The following is a 15,159-nucleotide window of genomic DNA, read 5'->3' on the forward strand; positions in this document are numbered from 1 at the left end:
GGGGTGTTTTGATTGAACTTTGTTGATGTGAATACATGGAGGTCATTTCAATTAAAACCCACTTACAAAATTTTGTAGACAATTTTATACCCCAAGTATTTTCTAAGTACCAAAACCACGAATCTTGTTGGACATGACCTGAAATTAGGACTCGCCTTATTAGTTCAAAACAAAGATGCATGTCACTTTCACTCGAAAACTTTCCTAAACAAATTTCCATACAATGGTCATATAATCTGTTATCTAAATTCTCATTTTCAGATTTGTGTTTGTATAGTTGCATTCTTATATCACCCTCTATACAAATATTTACATTTTAAAAATCGTTATCTTGAATACACATCTAAGAAAATGAAAGATGGGAAGAGGTTTAAAGATAAGGAGAGTTTAAAGTGAAAATTACTTATCTAATTAATTAAATAAATTTTGTATAATTGTAATCGCAGAAAATCAAATCCGAGTTTGAAGTGAAAATAATTAATTAAATTATATAGTGATTATCAAAATTTAGCATGGTTGTAAAAATCGGTAATCGGTATTAATCGGTTTAGGTACCGATTAAGGATTAATCGGCAAATCGGGGATTAATCGGAAGGAGTAATCGGAACAAAAATCGGATATATTTAAATATTTTAATAATATTTAATATATTTACCTTATTTATTATGAAATATATAATTAAAAAATAATTTATAAATATTAATTGGATTTCAAAAAATAGATCGGCCAAATATTTTTTAAGGATTAATCGGGAATTTTTAAAACAGTGAAATGTAGTAAAATACAGTAAGTTCCATTGGAACTGTGTTCTCTTGCATATATAATAAAGATCATAGATTTATAAAATAGAAGTTAATTACCATGGACTTAAATCAATTCATTCATAATCTGCAATGGATCCATGCATATCAAAACAATTCATATCATTTAGCCACAACTGGCTACCAACAATAACAATAGAGTTGCCAAGAAAACCCAGCAAATTTCGTTACATCAACATATCATCAAATCAGAAACATTTCATAATTAAAACCAGTCCGCTCAATCCACTTGCATGTTGCTGCACTGATCTTCTTCATGATCATGCTCCATTGCCCTATATTGTGAAAGTATCCCTTCAAGGACCCGAGGTCGCGCACATGTATAAGCATGATCAACCTTGCTGCTAGAAGCAGTGCTGGAGTTGTCCTCAGAGAGATCATCAACATTGCCAGAAGCAGTACTGCTGGAGTTGTCCTCAGAGAGATCAATAAGTGGGTCTTCACTGCAGTCCATGAGATCATAATCTCTGTCAAATCCTGGCCTGTGAGGACATTTTCCTTCAGGGTGCTCTGGGCTAGAACATAGTGAGCATTCCACTCTATCACGGTCCAGGTATTCAATAGTAAGTTTTGCATGAGTGAAAGTATCTTCAATACCAGGAACAAGAACAAGTACATGCTTGGGCCTAGAGTGGTTCAGACTGATTTCAAGACAAATTTCAGCAGAACCGGCGGGCTCATTTCTTTCCGCAGCTGGCCAGGTATAGCCAATATCCTTGCAGCCGATAGCACCTAGTGCCTGAGCAATGTACGTGAGCCCCTCCGTAGACCAATAGAGCCTAGGAATATTGGTAATCTTTACCCAACACAAACAAGTACCCATGGTGTACTTAATAGCAGGGTACTTGTTTACCAAGGGGCCAAAAACAAACACCACCCCATCTAACTTTACGGGACCTAACGAGATGACTTTATTCGTAATCTCTTCATTGTCAAATTTAAAATAAAAGAAACCAGATTCATCAAAATCTATAAACTTAAAACCCCAAGAACCGAATCTAGAGGACATGAACCTCTCTACAATGTCAATGTTATAGCGGGAGTTGAGAGCAGGATGAATGAAATAGCCTAAACAACTAAATTTCCAGGCATTTTCGGCACTGACAAAGAAATCTATAGGCGGGTGGACAATAGGGGTGCAATTATAAGAAGAGCAATGATAGGCGTTGTGAACATGTACAAATTCATCATGATTCTGATTCACAGAATCGAAGAGACCGCATTGATAGTAGTATAACGGACTGATACCTTTTGTTTTGAGATGAGAGAGGAACTTTTCCCGGGCAGAGAAGCGAGACACTGCATCCTCAATCCTTTCCATCCTCGTTGGAATGATCCTCGATCGAAGTTCATCGACAGAGATTGGTACTTGAATCGGATTAGGCACGCCAAGAGATGCCGTTGGCTGGGCTCCAAGAGTTTGACCAGGATGAAATAAAATCTCCTGAGACTGAGACATGCTTGCAGTTGCAGATGACAAACTGATTGGCGACTTTTTGAGCTCGGGGCAATATTTAGATGGAGCAACACAGCGGAGAATTCAAGAAAACGAATTCAAAAACTGAATAAAAACAAATTACTGGCTAGCTAGCGAGTAACTAGAGATATATTTCCTATGGTTAGTGAGTGAGGATGGAGAAATTGGTGTACTACTGTTATATACATGAGACAAAATAAAGAAAATTGTAGGTTTAGGCCATGAAACCTTTTTTTTTTTGAGATTTTTATTAATTACGAATTATGATGTATATATCATTATTTAAATTTTCTTCCCGCTTTGGCTGGACTTAATTTGGTTACAGAATATCTATAGTAAATTAGGCAAAACAAAATTTAAGAAGGGATATTTTCATATTTTGTTTTTAATTTCATTATTGCGTGCTTATCATTAAAGGTAATATAGGGAATTAAATTAAATTAGAAAGTTGGCACTCCTTCGACCATATAAAATGAGAAAATCAAGAATTTAAACATATTATATTATGAAGGTTACTAAATTAAACATTTAACATATATAAAATTTAATAGATACATCAAGAATTTGACTTTATTTTCAAATAAAAATATATTTTTAATGACATGATGTCATTATTGAGTCGGTCTTTAAACTACCTCTCATTCATCAGAGGTGAACTTATTGATCTTTTTTCAAAAAACAATTTAAGATTTTTGGCCGTAAGTTGTTTAGATCTCAATATTATGGACTGTCTTAAAATTTTATTTAAAATACAACAATTAGGAGTATATTTTATTTTTGAATAAAACCGGGGAATATAATACTTTATACAAGAAAAATAAGAATCAAAACAAGTATTTCTTTTAGAGAGATATTTTAAAATAGTTTTCAAGTTTAGGGCTGCATACTAAAACTAAACAAAACTTCATCTCGAAAAAAAACTAAACAAAAGAGAATAAGCATGAAAGTCGGCCGCTACCTTCTTTTTCACCCTTTCTATCCATCATTATCTTCATATTCATCTTCAACTTTTCCTTTTATTCACTTTTTCTTTAATAAAATCGAGATTTGTTTTACAAAATTCGAAAAATTCATTACAGTTCTTTATTTTAGTTTTCAGATCTACTAAAGTAAGAGTTTGGATTTTATAATAAAATTCAGTTTTTGAATTCAAAATCTCTGGTCTAACAACATATTACAATTCGGTGTTATTCCGAGATTTTTGAATTTTGGGTTTTTTTCGTATTGTTCTGTTTAAGTTATCATTTGTGTTTTTTATTGTCTCGCTTTATGCGATGTGTCTCGTTTTGTGCGATGTGGTGATTGTGTTGAAAATGAATTGGATGGTATATTGTGAGATCTGGATATCTCGCATCAACAACATTTTCGGCAGGTCTATAGCTGATGTCCGGTAGGTAGATAGCCGGGGTGTGTTTGGAACGGTGGTGAAAATCACATGTCCTCACCTCTTATAAAAAATATTTATTCATAACACGAGGCCTCTAAACTCAGTTGCAACTGAGTCCTCTAAACATTGCAATATCAATCGAATTAATGTGAGGGTCAATTGTGAAACTACTGTTTTCGGGGAAGATGCGTGTTGTATTGTCCTGGAAACCATTACCTTCATTTCTAATTTTTCAGAATATTTGTATTCAGCTTGTTAAGCAATCCGGAAACAAAACGGCTAATTATTTAGCTCTATTTATTTTTTAACCTGATTACATGATCTGTTGGGGGTTTGTTCCGATTGAAGTTCTTTCAAGTCATTAATGAAATCTGCTTTAAATTTGGAAAAAAAAAAGAATAATGAACAGAAAACAAACATTTATGTCCAAATTTACAATGATCGTTTCAATTCAATTCAGACAATTAGAAAAGAAAATCAAATACTCCCTCCATCTCATATTACGTGTCACATTTCCTTTTATAAAAGTCAAATTTATCAACTTTTGACTAACGATTAAACATTACTCATATATTATTTCAAAAAACTAAAAATTTAAAAATTATAGATTAAAGTAGATTAAATCTACTTTCCGGTGATGTAAATTTTTTATTTTATTCAATTATAAATTATTAATAAATTTCAATAAAACTTAAATCAATTTGACCGGTACAAATTCAAAGAAGGCAGATAATATGAGATGGGTGGAGCATATAGAAATCCTACTTTAAAACCGCCACTTTCCTCTCAACCTTAATTAAATTGGCCTCTGCTTTTAGGTTGTCAACGGCACCAGAGCTAAAATTAAAGCTTCAATAGCACCCTAGTAAATACAACTATTAATTTAACATATATTTTTTGGGGGTAAGGGAGACTTATGGCTTGCTAATAATTGTGGATTTTTTTTCAGCAAGTTTATCTCTGGATGAGCCGTGTTTTTAAACCTGAAGGTTGTGCAGATCTCCCAGACCCACGTCCCAAGATGGATGGCACAATTGATTTCGTATTGTTACTTGCTTCCTGATAGAAAATTGTTCATGATCCAAGCCATCTAATTATAACTTCACAGAATGATGATTAACCAGAAATGTATTGCTTTAATTTGTAAGAAGAGTGTAGTTCTAAAGCACATACGTTACAAATCTCTATTGATTTATCAAAAAATAATTATAGCTGATAGATCATCCAGGGGAGGTGATGGAAGTCATTGACGGAAATAAAGGGGGCAGAGAATGGCTTTTGTCCCCATGGTTATAAAAGTCGGAAATCGGACTAGATCGGTTGAGTTACCGATTTACGATTTATCGAAAATCGGGAATTTATCGGATTATTAAATCGGAACAAAATCAGATATATTTTAATATTAATTTTTAAAATAATTATGTAAAACATATGCATGTAAGTGTGAAATTGTAATACATTGATGCAATGCATCTGAGTAACATTGTTCTTCGTGCCTTAATAATTAAAAAATAGTATAATTTAATTATGTTTTACATAAACAACAAGGACCGCATATTTTACATCATCTGCCCCACTCCCCAGTTTACCAGACTTACTCATTCCTTTATTTTCTTGGGTAATAGACAAATATAGCCGATTTTTAAACAAAAATTACCAAAATAACCGATCCTGAATATTTGGCCAATTTTAGCCGACAGATTACGCATATCAAAACGGAGTATTGCGCTATACGCATTTGGGAGTGTAGTAACCTGCATTACGCAATCACAAGTGAGGTATTACAAAATATATAATAAAAAATACGCATTTGGCACCATAGTATATAAACTTAAATATGCATTTACTTAATGCGTATTACTATTAATTATAACAAACCTAAGGAACAACTCATGTGAATTGTGGGTCCAACATCATTTCTTTTAGCACCTGTACTCTTACCTCTTTGTAGCACCTGACACACACAGAAACACACCACAGAATCCACGGAATCGTCATACATAAAATAGAATTTGTTGATAGATACGCAAGTAGTAGTAATGTATTAGATATTAGCATATACGCATCTTGCAATGGCAGGTTGGATCGGCCATTATTGGCCAATTTTATGATCTTGGCTACTTTGATATTATTTAATAAAAAATCAGCTATTTATGTCATTTTTTCTATTTTCTTCATTATCGTCAACATCATCAACAATTCTTTCTTCTCATCCATTAGTATGCAAATCCAATGTCTCTCTCTGGTAACATAGTTTTTGAGATTTCGGTTTAAAACATAAACACATATGTATATCTCTTGTTTAGTTTCTATTGTCTCATGAGAAAACCTTGAGAAAACCTTGAAAATTCGATGATGTTGTGAGAAAGAATAGTTTCCCGCAACCCCATTTTGCTCATATTGACCCGATTACATCCGAGTTTGACCCGATTTTGCAGAATACGATTTTCTTCCCCTTTTTGCCTTGTTAGATCGGTGGTCTTCCTTTAACCGATTTATCGGCTAAATCGGCGATTTCTGGAACACTGCCCAAAACCTATATATTTTGTTGTTTTCTACTTACAAAATTGAAAATTTTGGTCTATAATCCCCCACTTTTATGTATTTACAATAGTATATATGATAAATTAACTTACTACATATATTTTTTACAAATTTTCTTTTAAATTTTAGCCAATGAAACATACAAATACAAGTATCTAAAAATATATTTTCTCAATATTTTTTAACAACATTATATCATTATATTTTATACTTAAAAATTATAAGACGAGGGCGGTAAGTTGGCATCTCGCATATTGTTACAATCTATTTTTATAATTTTTTTAAAATTTTTATATTATTAAATCAAAAAAAAATATTGCATTGATTATTAACTAATAAATAATATAATTTTATGAAATTATTTAACAAAAGAACAGGTTTTTAAATTTCTTGATTTAATATATTTATTTTTTAAATTTTTTTTAACACCAAATGAGAAATTATATTAACCGGTAGAATCACTGAACAAAGTCTCTAACAAGAAATTTGGAGTTGGAGGAGAAAGAAACAAACTGGAGCAACTTTGTAAACAAGAGCTATGAGCTAACAAATGAGCAGCCTTGTTTACTTGTCTCCTAACATGAACTAAACAGACATCATTCCTCTCTTGAAGCCATATCTTGCAGGCTTCAATAAGATTACCCACTTCAAGATAATTCACTTCCAAACTCTCTACAGCAACCACAGTTAACATAGAGTCTGTTTCAATTTGTATATTGCTCAAGTCAAGATTATCAATCCAAGATAAAGTCTTATAAACACCCCTGACCTCCGCCTCAAAAGTTGAAACATGACCTGCAAACCTCATCGTCTTACCCTGAATAAAAGCTCATGTGCTATCACGAATCAACATACCTGTAGAAAAGTAATTATCATTAACAGGAACAGCAGTGTCAACATTGATTTTGAAAGCACCTGGTGCAGGTCCTTTCCAATTTTGAATTTGATTAGACTTTGCAGAAGTGCCAACACCATGTTGATGCATTTGTGTTTTTGCATGACTCCACTCTAAGATCCTTTTTTTCCCCAGTCTACCACCACCCGAGCTGTCACTATCTTATCATCTCAAACTCTTTTATTTCTGAAGAACCAAATACCCCACAAGATAGCCACGAGTCTGACTAACACCTCTGTCGTTTTGTTCGTTAGCTTATCAAGCAACCAAGATGACACAGTTTGGTCCTCCTGCAGAAACATATTCACTCCTCCTTCCTGCCAACACTTGTTTGCAAAATGGCAACCAAAGAATATGTGCTCAGTGGATTCTGAGTGCGGAACACAGAACGGGGAATTAGTAATCAAATTTACACCTTTATGGGATAATGCTTCTTTAACTGGCAGGTTATTACGACCTAAACGCCACAGAAACACCCTAGCTTTATGTGGGATCAACAGCCTCCAATTCTTACTCCATCCTTATGACGCAGGAACATTCACCTCCATAGTTTTGTGATTAGACCAAAAATGATACCCATCTCTGGTATTGTAGGCACCATTCTTTGCTCCATGCCAGACCACCCTGTCAGATAACATACGACTCGAGACTGGAGTGCTTAAAATTGCTTTTATATCTTCCTCATTAAAAATCCCCTTTATAAACTGAGCATCCCAACTTTAACCTTGTCAACCTCATGATCATAACCTCTCTCAACCATAAAGTTATCTTTATAAATATCAACCTTAGAACCATCCCATATAACCCAACGAAAACCAGCTTTGAGCGCTTTTTTTGCTTTCCAAATTCCTGCCCAAGTATAATTCGGACCTGCACTTTGAGCAGCCTCAAGAAAATGACAATTTGGGAAGTATCTTGCTTTATAGAGTCTAGCAACCAGGGTATTGGGTTTCTGACATGAAATTCCAACAATGTTTTCCCAATAGGGCTATATTAAAGCCATGAAGATTTTTAAAACCCATTCCTCCTTTATCTTTCGATAAACACAGACCTTCCCACTTATGCCACTTAAGACCTTTTTTCATCCTTGAATTAGTGCTCCACCGCAAAGGGTTTTTGGAATAAGGAAGCAAGACATACAAAATGAGGGAATGGTTTGATCAACACTTTTAATCATAATAGCTTTACCGTCTTTCGATAAAAGTTTCTCATTCCAACCTTCAATTTTACTCCAGATTCTATCCTTCAGGTAATTAAACACCGATTTTTTAATAATTGAAATCATTATTAAAAGAAATATTATTATTAAACCTCGTTATTAAACCGTACAAACAAACATCATTATCCAGTTAATCCATTTATTGCAGAACCCCATTTTTCGCATGACACCTCTCAGATAGCGCCAGCTGACTCTATCATCAGCTTTGCTAATGTCTAATTTAAGAGCAACATCACCTTCGAGGCCCTTATGCTTTTTTTCATGTAGTGGATGATTTCAAAAACTACCAGAATATTGTCATTTATACTTTGACCAGGAACGAATGCCGATTGATTTTCACTGATCATATCCACAAGAAATCTCTTTAATCTATTCGATAACACCTTTGTCATGATCTTATATAAAATATTACACAGAGTTATAGGTCTATTTATTTAATTAATTATAATTTCAGAATGATCAAGATCATATTAAAAATATAAAAAAGGCGGAACCAAATACAAAGGGCGGATGAGTAAACTAATTTTTTGAAAAACCAGGGGAAAGTGCTATCAACCCATTTTCACTTCGAAAGAATCCCATTTTATACCATCTCATGAGAAATTGGATTATAAAAAAAATTGCTTTTAATTTAAAACAAATACATGACCTTTGATGTCACGAGTAACTTGATTTTAACTAATCCTCACGGGCTCCTAGTTCTCTATTTTACTATATTTTAGTTAGAGAACCAAATATAAAAATGCAGAGACGAGTGGAACTGGCAAAATGGATTTGCATTCGAAGAACCGAACCGAAATTCATGAAACCGAGATTCGATCCGAAATCTGAATCATACGATTCAATAATTATTCAAAAATCGATTTAAACCGATCCGAAAAATACCCGAACAGAAAATTTAACCAAAAATGATCTGAAATACAAGATTTCATTTTATCTTGGAACCGATTAAAATCAAATAATATATTAGGTGAAACGAATATGACCCTAAATAAGCAAAATTTATACTTTAAGCAATTTTAGGTTTATGATAGCATACTTATTTAATCATATTCTTTTGTAAAAGTACATTACATTATATTAAAAATACTAAATCAAATAAAAAAGATATTTTTTAAATTTCAAAAATTAAAGAAAAAAAAGTTATGATCCGAAAATATCTGAACCGAATTTAATTCGAACAGAATTTTGTCCAATCTTAATTCGAATTTTATCCGATTTTAATCTGAATTAGACCCAAACCGAATCATATCTGATCCGATCCGAATGGTCTTCAAATATATCATAATCGGAAGTAAATCTTATCTAAGATTAATCCGATACGAAACCGAACAGGTTATCCGAATTATCAAATCTACCGGAAAGCCATGTTTTTTGTATAATCATTCTTTCAATTAGTTACGATTAAAAAACAACATAAAACCGTCAAGTTCAATCACGTCCGAGTATAAAAAAAGTACAACTTGTAACATACTTCAGTAGTCATGATTTCATGTTCTACTTTTATTCCTAAATTGTATTTTTATTTGTATATGGTACTCGTTTAACATGTAAAAGTGTCGGATTTTTCTGTCATTAAATTAATTAATCGTAAAACAAAGTTTATTATTGTTAACAAAATGGAGAAAGAGGTTGAGGGTCCTAGGTACGAAGGATTTTTATGTGAATGCTTGATAGAATATATAGAAAACAAAATTTCAATTCCAATGACTTTGCAACCGTAGAGTATACACTCTTTATAGAATATATACAAAATAAAATTCCAATTTCAAATGATTTTGCTGGAGTATACCAGTGTATACCCTACAGTAAGTTGAAAACAGGGATTCGCATACCAGTAGCGAAAGAGCAAGTGTAAATACCAAAAGACAAAGAAAGCAAGCTCATGCAGAGTCTTCATAGCAAAAGTAATACTACATGCAGATGACTTGAGAAGTATAACTCACAAGGATATCATAGTCCTAATATCTTCTATCTTAATCTCTCGCTGATCCTTTAGGCCACCCTTCCTATCAAAAGCTTCTGAAGCCATTCTCTTCTTCTTCTCCTGTAGCTCCAATATCCTCTCTTCTATGCTATTTCGGGCAATAATTCTCACAATTCTCACCTCTTTTGTTTGCCCTATCCGATGTACCCTATCCATTGCTTGTTTCTCAACCGCTGGATTCCACCATGGCTCTAGCAGGTACACCCTAGAAGCAACAGTAAGATTAACACCAGTACCTGATGCCTTCAGACTGGCAAGCAAAACTGTAGGCCCATCAGGACCTGGAACATCAAAATCTTTGATTACTTGAGCTCTCTTTTTTGCATTCATAGATCCATCCAAGCGCAGTATCTTGAATCCAGCTTTCTTTAAAGGCTCTTCGAGTAAAATCAGCATCTTTCTAAACTGTGAGAATACTACAGACTTTCTGGCTGGATCCTGATCCCGTGATATTGACAGAAGTTTCAGGAGGGCAGATACCTTTGTTGATTTACTGGAAGATGGAACTTCAGTAACATTGCTGACTTCTGGTGGAGGAAAGAAGAGATCAGACTCTGATAACTCATGTCGGCATAGAGGGCAGCAGGGTTTGGCACATTTTAGGGTCTTGAGAATGCAGGACTTGCAATAAATGTGAGCACAGCGTGTGATCACTATATTCGTTGGCGTTGATATGCAGATTGGACAGTCAAAATCTTCACCATCCTCTAGCATTGCAACCATCTTCGTAAGAAGTTCTGGATTATTAGTCAAATCTGTTTCCATTCAATATTTTCTTGTAAGTGTTTATCATAACAACATAGTACAGCTAAATAAGATGGTGCCAAAGGATAATTGTACTTATTATTATTCACAGCAATAAAAAAACAAATGAAGAAATGTCTCTAATTTTCAAAAACAAATGAGCTAATGTTATTATAAAAAAATTAAAGTATCTATTATTAGCTTAGTATAGCAAAAGATATGTTACAGAAAAAAAAACAAAGAATATTTTGAATAGTCATTGGAGGATGGCAAGGTTATGCAGAAGACTTGCAATTGCAAATCTTGCGACCTAAAGCTAATTTTCCGATAACTACAGCTTTGAGATCCACAAAATAATCGTCCAAAGAACAAAAAAGGAAGAGGGACTGGAAGAAGCTATATAGATCACAAGATCAAATAATCCAGTTATCCAGAATCTGTTGAGTTCTGGCCCTAAAATGCAACTCATATATGATTTATGTGACCTCATTAAGTCCCCCCCCCCCACCGTCCCACCTAATATTAAAGCAACTACTTTAATCTTTCCTGCACATTGTCATGGTAATCCTTTTTTATTAAAATTTCTAACAAACCCCATTCATACACTAAACAAAATGAAACTAGTGAAAGCATTTGCCAACCTTTATTATAGTAAAACAAATAAGGACAGAAAAAATAAACAGAAGAATAATTGCCACACTGGTTGCAAGGAAAGAAGAAGTATACAAGAACATATATCTTAAAACCAACTCCAAGGGCATGCTTGCAAGGAAAGAGAAAATATACAAGTATTAGAGCTGTACAAACTATATAGTCAATATATTTGAATAAATGATTATATAACAGACAACGCCGTGAAATACCTTCAATATTGCCGGTTGAAAGAGATGCAAAGAGATCTGTAGGGCACAGGGCTACATCAGTGCAAATCTGGCGGAGTCGCAGAATTATACTAAGCACAGTTGTATAATTGCTTGTGACTCTATTGGCTGTGATGTAATCCTGGACAACACTCTTAGCCTCTCCTTCCATTCGTTCATAAAGCTCTCTTTCCTCCGCAGAAAGATCAATATAACAGATCTCCATTATCTTTTCAGGCAATCCAGTTAAGTCCCTGTCTTTTGTTCTTCTCAAGGAAATGGTTGACACTATAGCCTAATTGTTGTAAGCACATAACATGGAGATTTTTTCAGTTAATTGACTATAAAAGAACTTAAAAATAAACTTATAAACTCAAAATTAAACTGAATACAGTGGAAATGAAAACAAAGGTAAATCAATGAACTTTAACAATCCATCTAACATGTTTCCGTTACGAAAGACCCCACCAAGATACTAAATAAAAGCATTGATTGCTCTATGGCTTAAACATTATCAACCTGATGATCCCTTTGCAGCGCCACCTCCACTAAAACAGAATAAAGCATACAAGTCTCTGTCATTCTCATACCCTATCAAAGAGAGCTTGCTAATACCATATGGAAACGTGAGTATCAGTGACACCACAACAATGCGAGCTCTTTACGAGCCAAAAGATTTTCCAGAACCCCGCACAAAGATATTATTTAGGTGAAATTGTTGACAAGAAAAATACTATCTTTGAATCTCGTAAATAAGTAGATCCTGTCTGTCTAGTATGCAAGACATGGTGTGGGACATGAGCAAGAAAACTAGAAAGCAGGAAATGAACGCCTATGGTAATATTGTGACACACAAACACATATTTGTGTAGCATAACTGGGATAAAAGGATTAATTAATACACACAAAAACTGGACGAAAGTCCTGAAGATGACTGAATGTAAATCCAATGTAAGACCGTGAAACATAACATCAAGTGAAATTTGCATGCATAATATATGTCACCAGCCCTTATATATTGTATTATCAGAACCCAAAATTGAATCACCAATTCACCATGGAACAACCTACAATCAACAAACATCACCAAGCAGCCAATGCAATCCAAATTACTAAGACATTAAGTGCAAAGTATAATTGATATATATTCACACTTCCTTGTGTTATTTTTTTAACAAATAAATTATCATGTTTTTGTTTTCTGATAAACTAATTAACTTACAAGTTACAACTAATTGGGCATACTATAATCAGCACTCACAAGGCATTCATTAAAAGGTAAAAGGCAACTACTAGTGAGCTACCACTTCAATATTAAACAGTACATGTTGGACGTTAACAATCAACCAGACCTGCCATATCCATGGAGGTTGAAAAAGCAAGGATTGTAAAAAAAGTAAATTGCAGCATGTGCATAAGAATGATAACATGTGTAGCAGCTATAGACCAGAAGTAACATTTATGCACCTGTAGACGTGAGAGCCCAATCTTGTCCCCAATGTCTATTGGCCGTTGCACCAAGGTATTCCAGTAGCTCTTATTTGCAAACGGCTGATACCTCAAAAAAACCATAAGAGAAAACAAGTCCATTGTTCCATTTTGGATGGGTGTTCCTGTGACCACCCACCTCCGTTTAGCATTTAATTTATTAACAGCGCGGGTTTGTTGGGCATTGCCATTTTTGATGATATGAGCCTCGTCCAAAATCACCCTCAACCAATTTACTCTGAACGCTGGAGATTCTGAGGAGTCTTCAGATCCCAGTGTATTGTATGTGGTCAGTACCAAATCATACTTTGTGAGCTCCATTGGGTCATTAGTTCTGTCTCCATAATACAAGTACACTTTCAATTTACCCGGATTGGTATGCTCCTCCAATTGCGTAATCCATGTGGAAAACACAGAAGGCGGGCACACGACCAATGTTGACCTTGAAATGACATAATCAACGACATTATCAACGGAAAGTCCTTCACTCTTAAGGCCGCCCTTACCTTTTTGCTTTTTCTTTACATTATCCACCATTTTACCCCCTTTCCTTTTCTTCGTATTCTTACCACCAAAAAGATTAGATTTCTTACCACCAAAAACATTAGATTCCTCACAGCCTTTATCTACCACACTGCTCCCCGCATTTCTACCACTACAAACACCACTATCAACACTACCAAATTTATCCAATGCAATCAAAGAAAGAAGAGTCAAAGTCTTCCCCATCCCCATATCATCCGCAAATATCCCACCACACATAGCCTCGGGCCTTTGCCTCGTCTCAAACTTAGTAACCTCATTCACAAACAAACCATCACTCTTCTCCACCCAAAAAGGCGGCAACACACCCTCCCTCTCTCGTCCAACCAACCAACCCAACCCCTCCTTCTGATGCAAAAAAAGCTCCGACTTAACCACTTCCCTCGGCGCCTCCATCACTTCCAACTTCCCCACCTCCTCCACACCCTTAAAAACCTCATCCAACCTCTTCCCATCATCCACCACACCTTCCTTCACAACCGCGGCTTCCGATACTCCAATTCCCATCTCATCAGTCCTAATCAACTGCAACCCACCATCCACAATCTCATTATACACCCTATCCATCTCTAACCCACTTGCAAAAACATGAATTTGACACGGAATTTTATAAAAATTGCCCCCTTTTTTATTATTAGGAACAATCCCCTCAATTTTGATCGAATTATCATCAATTAAAGGGGCTAATACAGCAGCCACAGAACGTTCAATATTACCCACTTGATGATGCCTTGTATTTAAAACTTTAATTGCGTTAGAATCATACCGGTTTAATGGCTCACGAACTAACCCTACGTTTTGTCGACCGCTGATTCTTCCGGAATAGTGTCGAGTGCCGACGATGTTGGCGATGATAAACCCTAACATGTAGGTTTCTTCAAGATTGGGGTCGGTGTCGCCGCCGGTGATCCTGGCGATGTCTTCTTCACCGGCCATATTGTAGCGTATGTGTGCAATTTGAGAGAGAGGGGTTTAAAGTTGTGTATGTCGTTGGGGAGTTTTTGTATTTGAAATGGGAGGACAAAGAAGATGTAAAGGCGGGTTTATCGAAACAAAAAGTAACTGCAGATGAGTTTAAAATACACCGCAGTAAATAGAATTAGGAAGCGTTTGGAAACGCGTTTAAAATATTGAAATTCAAATGTGGAATTTGAATTTTGAAATTTCAAATACAAATAACCTGTTTGGTAATTA

General features: G+C 34.7%; 2 protein-coding genes across 2 annotated transcripts; both read right to left on the minus strand.

Moving 5' to 3' along the window:
* Positions 1-6,674: 6,674 nt before the first annotated feature.
* On the minus strand, positions 6,675-7,214 carry LOC141691849 (uncharacterized). Its single transcript, XM_074496600.1, has 2 exons — positions 7,085-7,214; positions 6,675-7,024 (listed from the first exon to the last, which is right to left on the minus strand). Exons 1-2 carry the CDS (start codon positions 7,212-7,214, stop codon positions 6,675-6,677), a joined length of 480 nt encoding a protein of 159 aa, XP_074352701.1.
* Positions 7,215-10,024: 2,810 nt separating this feature from the next.
* On the minus strand, positions 10,025-14,988 carry LOC141693525 (putative SWI/SNF-related matrix-associated actin-dependent regulator of chromatin subfamily A member 3-like 1). Its single transcript, XM_074498661.1, has 3 exons — positions 13,402-14,988; positions 11,938-12,229; positions 10,025-11,085 (listed from the first exon to the last, which is right to left on the minus strand). The coding sequence occupies exons 1-3, from the start codon at positions 14,899-14,901 to the stop codon at positions 10,286-10,288; spliced, it is 2,592 nt and encodes an 863-aa protein (XP_074354762.1). The 5' UTR covers positions 14,902-14,988; the 3' UTR covers positions 10,025-10,285.
* Between the last annotated feature and the right edge of the window lie 171 nt (positions 14,989-15,159).

The sequence above is a fragment of the Apium graveolens genome, chromosome 10, assembly GCF_009905375.1.
Source record: "Apium graveolens cultivar Ventura chromosome 10, ASM990537v1, whole genome shotgun sequence".
In the NCBI taxonomy this organism is placed as follows: Eukaryota; Viridiplantae; Streptophyta; class Magnoliopsida; order Apiales; family Apiaceae; genus Apium; species Apium graveolens.